The 6,000-nt window shown below is 49.5% G+C and overlaps 1 protein-coding gene across 5 annotated transcripts in view; it reads left to right on the top strand.

Moving 5' to 3' along the window:
• The first annotated feature begins 3,497 nt into the window (after window positions 1–3,497).
• Window positions 3,498–6,000, top strand: part of col14a1b (collagen, type XIV, alpha 1b) — a 51,596-nt gene continuing 49,093 nt past the window's right edge. For all 5 annotated transcript variants that reach the window (XR_009924468.1, XM_062410196.1, XM_062410195.1 and 2 more), the window contains exons 1-2: window positions 3,498–3,621; window positions 4,638–4,740. Coding sequence is in view for 4 of the 5 variants with exons in the window: in XM_062410196.1 (XP_062266180.1) it covers window positions 4,659–4,740 (82 nt within the window). In the remaining variant the exon portion in view is untranslated. The remainder of the gene's footprint in view (window positions 3,622–4,637; window positions 4,741–6,000) is intronic.

The raw sequence follows: 6,000 nt of genomic DNA, 5'->3' as shown, positions 1-6,000 counted from the left end.
CCAGACATGAGTGTAAATCTTTGTGTCAGTGCTGGAGAGGGAACCTTCTCCTTCCAGTGGACATTCTGTGTGTCAGAGCCGAGACATTCTGTGACTGATGGTTCATAAACCAGGTCAGAGGTCAGAGGTCAGGCTCAGAAGCTTCTGGAGGGAAGAGGATGAGCAGCACTGACGTGTCGTCAAAATCTTTATCTGTGTTCAGTTCAAAAAGCATGGACATGAAGTGTCGGCTGTCAGATCCTGTCCCACGTCCTCCAACACGTCCTCCAACACGTCCTCCAACACGTCTCCAACACGTCTTCAACACGTCTCCAACACGTCTCCGGGACGGATGGCGGCGTCCCCCTCAGATTCCCCAAGGACATGCAGATGAGTGGCCCTGAGGACCTGCAGTAGGACCCTAGGACCAGCAGGTGAGGGGCCCCAAGGACCTGCAGATGAGTGGCCCCGAGGACCTGCAGTAGGACCCCAAGGACCTGCAGATGAGTGGCCCTGAGGACCTGCAGTAGGACCCTAGGACCTGCAGGTGAGGGGCCCCAAGGACCTGCAGGTGGACCCCAAGGACCTGCAGATGAGTGGCCCAGAGGACCTGCAGTAGGACCCCAAGGACCTGCAGGTGGACCCCAAGGATCTGCAGATGAGTGGCCCCGAGGACCTGCAGTAGGACCCAAAGGACCTGCAGGTGAGGGGCCCCAAGGACCTGCAGCAGGACCCCAAGGACCTGCAGGTGAGGGGCCCCGAGGACCAGCAGGTGAGGGGCCCCGAGGACCTGCAGATGAGGGGCCCATAGGACCTGCAGCAGGACCCCAAGGACCTGCAGGTGGACCCCGAGGACCTGCAGCAGGACCCCAAGGACCTGCAGGTGAGGGGCCCCAAGGACCTGCAGTAGGACCCCAAGGACCTGCAGGTGAGGGGCCCCAAGGATCTGCAGGTGGACCCCAAGGACCTTAAGGTGAGGGGCCCCGAGGACCTGCAGCAGGACCCCAAGGACCTGCAGATGAGGGGCCCAGAGGACCTGCAGCAGGACCCAAAGGACCTGAAGGTGAGGGGCCCCGAGGACCTGCAGCAGGACCCAAAGGACCTGAAGGTGAGGGGCCCTGAGGAACTGCAGCAGGACCCTAAGGACCTGCAGAATCCTGAATCCTGAAGAACTCGACTCCTGTGACTCAGATTCAGAAACACAGGACCAGTAGTCATTGGTCCCAAGCTGCTGCTCATTATCTACAGGTTATGATCACATGATGAAAGATGCATCTAATGACCACGTAGAAGTTTGAACACTTATAACTAAAAAAATTCAATTCAGCTCCATGAACAAAGGTTTCTGTGTCTTGAATCTTGATCTGGAATCTTCAAAGGGTTTTAAGACCAAATCTTATCCAGAACCAGTTCAAACACAACGGTACCAAACCCACAGTTCCAATGGAACCAGGACCAGAACCAGAACCAGAAGCTCACCAGTTCCCTCAGATCCATCAGGACGAGTTCTGGTCCCCGAGAGGTCACGGTCTTAGAGATTGGTATTATTATTATCATGTGTCTTACTGTTGATTTGTTGACTTGTTTTTCTTCTTCAGTTTCTCCCTGGTGAAACTGATCACCGCTCATGTGTCGCCCCCTGGTGGTTGAAGCAGGGAACATCAACAGGTGACTTTCTGCACAGGCTCCAGTTTCTTTCTCATAAAGTCAAATGTGACATTAGAGGAAACTGACGATAATAAATAGTTTTTTATGAGGACGCCTGAAGGAAACGTCTCTGCCTCATTAACCTCAGGCTGCCATGTCAAATTCAACTTGACTTTATGAACGACTGGAACTTTAATTCAGATTCAACCTGTTGTGTTTTAGGATTTGTTGTTTCCTTGGTCGTTTGTTTCTGCTTTCGTTTCCTCAAACGTTTCCTCAGACCTGAGGGAAAGTTTCTAGCAGGAGTGTTTTCATTCTTCTTCTCTGATCCACCTGCTCAGAGCCGACTTGTAGCCAGAGGTCACATGACACATCGAGGCCCCGCGGCCACTCACTGGCATTTTTGTTGTGCAGCCTCGCCTCATATTAAACCAGCTGAAGGAATGAGTAGCTGCAGGGATGATGGTGAATGAAAGGGAAACACCCAGAGCTGCTCTGCAAGTCTCAACTGAGGAGGAGGAGGAGAAGGAGGAGGAGGAGGAGGAGGAGGAGGAGGAGAGCAGCTCAGTGAAGCTCGGCAAACAGCAGAGACACAGGAAGTCAAAAAGCTCTGTGTTCAAAATAAAACCTCAATCTATTCAGGGCTGAAAGTGAAGGGAACATGAATATGAATAAAGAAGTTTGAAATGAAACATTAATTTTAATTAAAATAAGAGAAGTGATGACATCATTAGTTCCAACCAGGTGTAAACAGTGAAGTTAATAAATTGTAAAACTGCATCCTCTTTACTTTTCCTTCTATTTTATGATGTTTTATTTTATCTTGTTTTTAAACTTTTATCATCTGTACTATTTCTCTTTCTGTCTCTCGCTTGAGCTCAATCTGTCAAATTTATCCTGCAAGAACCGTCATTACATGTATCACTTATTTTCACATATTAACATCTAACACGTTCATATTCTCATTAGATTTAAATGCACGTCTCATTTAAGGTCTCGTCTGCGTCTCCCTCCGGCCTCGCTGCCATCGAGCCTCTTCCCTCTCGTGGTTACACAACTCTTTCTTCAGCTCGACTTAAATGTTGAACATGTTATAACACATTCCCTGTGTGGTGCAGCCGTTCACTTTTACCTTCTGCCTCTGTGGACGCTCCCACTTCACTCGTCTTAGAATCTGTGTTCTCTACGTGAAGCACCTCTGTGTCGGGAGAGTTTCACTTTCTCCTTTTCTTATGTCTCACTGCATGTTAATTAAAAGTCATAATCATAAGAAGCTCAGATGGAAATAACAAAAAGAATTTGTTTGGACTCTTATCGAATCTGTTGTAGTTATTGTGTTGACAAGAGGAGGTGGTGGAATTCACTGCCTCCGAACGTTAGGATCCACGTTCCTTCTGCTAACATGGAGGAGGAGGTGGGGTTCATGACCTTTACTGCAGACAGACACCACACGTGCACCATCAGCTGATCAGTTGAATTCTGGGATTGTTTTAGACCGGAAGTGTCCGACCCTCAGAGCCTTTGGTTCTCAGAAGGATGCATCTGAAGGATCCTTGGGAACGGGTTGAGCTCCACCGCTGTGACTCCTGAATGAAGACACAGCTTCAAACAGGGTACTAGTACTAGGCCTATCAATACTACTACACTGTAATACTGTAATACTGAGGAGTGCATGTGTGTTGCAGCTGAGCCCTGTGAGGAGGTTTTATTTTGAAGGGCTCGAGCCGGTAGTGCTCAAGTGCTGCGCTGTGTCACCTGCGCTCAGCGGAGGAGTCAGAGGCGCAGTGAGGAGCAGGGAGCTCCAGTCATCTGTCCGGAGAGGAGGAGGAGAACATCTGCTCTGTGGAGGAGAACATCTGCTCTGTGGAGGAGAACTGAGGAGCTGTGGAGGAGAACATCTGCTCTGTGGAGGAGAACTGAGGAGCTGTGGAGGAGAACATCTGCTCTGTGGAGGAGAACTGAGGAGCTGTGGAGGAGAACATCGGAGCTGAGGAGGTGCGTCTGCTCTTCATCTTTTATTCTCTCTCTCTGCTCAAACACTCAAATACTCACTTAATAAAACCCGCGAAACCTAAAGAGAACCCGCGGACACACGCGCGCGCCTTTACGCACACGCAGCGTGTTGCAGGTGGCGCGTGCTCACCTCACCTGAGCTCCTCGGAGCTTCATCTCCTGGAAACACGAAGTTCCTCAGGAGTCACACCTGGTTCTGGATCGTCCTCTGCGCGTGTTTCTGTGCGCGTGTCATGTCTCTGATGGAAACAAGCAGCAGATCCACGACAGGAACATTTTATACGTGTGTCCACTCACACGTGTTTCTCTAACTCTGAATCTCACCTGGTGAAAACACCAAATGGAACTGTCTCTGTTGTTAATGATTATACATGATGTGATGTTTTCTTCAGGTTTTCTAATGTTAATAATCAAATCGTTGTGTGTTGGTTGAGTGGAAACAGAATTAAAGATGTTTCACCTCCGGCTCCTTCAGAGTTTATAGATTAACTCAGGATCTGATTCACGTTGATCCACGTTCAGGTTTAAAACCCTCGAATGGTGAGAAATGTGTCATTTGGGACGTGAAGCGGTTCTCTCGTTGGTTATTAAATTATTATGTTTCATTATCTAAACTAAGAATTATGATATGAAGACTTTGTGCAAATTTACAGACAGAAATCTGAACATCAGATTAAACCAGAATCAAATTTCATGTTTGGTTCTGTTGACATTTAGAGATGAAGGTTTTTACATCTGAGACCAGAGGAGATAAATAACATGGAGGAGTTAAGTTCCTCTGCTCTCTCACTCACTCCTCTACTTCTTCTCCCTCCTCTCTTCCTCCTCTTCCACCCTCCCTCCTCTTCCTCCCCTCCCTCCTCTCCCTCCTCTCCCTCCTCTCCTCCTCTCTCTCCTCTTCCTCCCCTCCCTCCACTCCCTCCTTTCCTCCTCTCTCTCCTCTCTCTCCTCTCCCTCCTCTCCCTCCTATCCCTCTGTCCTCCCCCTCTCCTGCTCAGGTCACGTCTTGCTGTCCCAGGATGCATTGCTCCATCAGGCCGGGTCTGTGCCTGCTGGGCTTGGTTCTCATCTCTCTGGTCCCTCAGCCGGCGCGAGGCCAAGGTAAGTGCCACCACCAGCCTGCTTTCCACTCCGAGGCCAGCAGGGGGCCTCACGCACAGCTACAGCAGCTTTCTAACAAAACGTCCCGCGGGGCCGAACGTGACGTTTCCTGGTCACTGACAGTCCGAGCGTTCAATCCCGGTGCTAAACATTCCCCAGCGTTAGAGCTAGAAACTGGTCTGACTCCGTGAACCAGGAGAACTGACCAGTTTCTAGCGCTGCCACAGGAACACCAGAAGTTCTATGGTGGGGAACACGACCGACAGCTTCCTCATCACGATGAAGCTTGTCTCTCATGTTGTTTTAAATCAGCCATGAAAACATTCAAACAGCAAAGAGTTGAGTTCCATGTGTGAAGCAGGAGATTGAAACCACTGACGTCAGGGTTTCCTCCATCTTGATTCACTGTGAGCTCCACGTGATGTTGAGCTGCTGATCTGAACGAGAGGTTCTGCTGAACCCACGTGTGGTGGGCGTGTCCTCTGCTGAACCCACGTGTGGTGGGCGTGTCCTCGTGATGAATCGTTTACTGCTGCCTCAGCAAACCTCAGTGTGGCGCTGGGGTGGAAACACATCGTTTGTTTTTCTGCAGCTTCGTCTCCAAAGAAATCAACTTTTATTTAGAAGTTTTAGTTTTTCATTGAATTTCCCCTCTGGTGTTTGTCTCGGGGGGGGGGCAGCTGAACTCCTAATGAGGAGACGTGTTTTGCCGACAGACGGCTGTGGTGTGTTCTGTTGCCGTGAGATTCATCCACACGTGTTCAGATTATTTATTTATCTGTTCAAAGGGAGTCGTGTGTAACTCGTGTTACTGATGTGAAATCTTCTTCCTCTTCATGATCCTCTCGTCCATCTGCTCATGCACATCATGTTCTCCTTGTTCCCTGTCGTCTCTCACCCTGTTTAACTTGTGCAGAGAGGAACATGTTCCCACGTCTTTAACACAGAGTCTCTTTGACACCGGTGTTGACCTTTGACCGACGCTCTGCTCACAGCGTCTCTGTAGATGATGTTCAGGCTGGAGATCAGCTGATCATCGATGACGCTTCGTGTTTCCCGTCTGTTTGAAGAGAGAATGTGACGCTAACGCAGAGACGTCTGGCCCAGAGTCAGTTTGGTTCTTCACGTTAACACATTCTGCATCAGGAAGCTTTCAGACCTGAAGCAGGACCAGACCTGCTCGATGCTGCAGAGATCAGATCCACAAACATGTGACATCATCACTGTGCATCAACCGCACTCAAATCCACCAAACTGATC

The sequence above is a fragment of the Platichthys flesus genome, chromosome 17 (genome assembly GCF_949316205.1).
Source record: "Platichthys flesus chromosome 17, fPlaFle2.1, whole genome shotgun sequence".
In the NCBI taxonomy this organism is placed as follows: domain Eukaryota; kingdom Metazoa; phylum Chordata; class Actinopteri; order Pleuronectiformes; family Pleuronectidae; genus Platichthys; species Platichthys flesus.
Note: the sequence above shows the minus strand (reverse complement) of the source record. Positions and strands in the feature narration are given on the sequence as shown.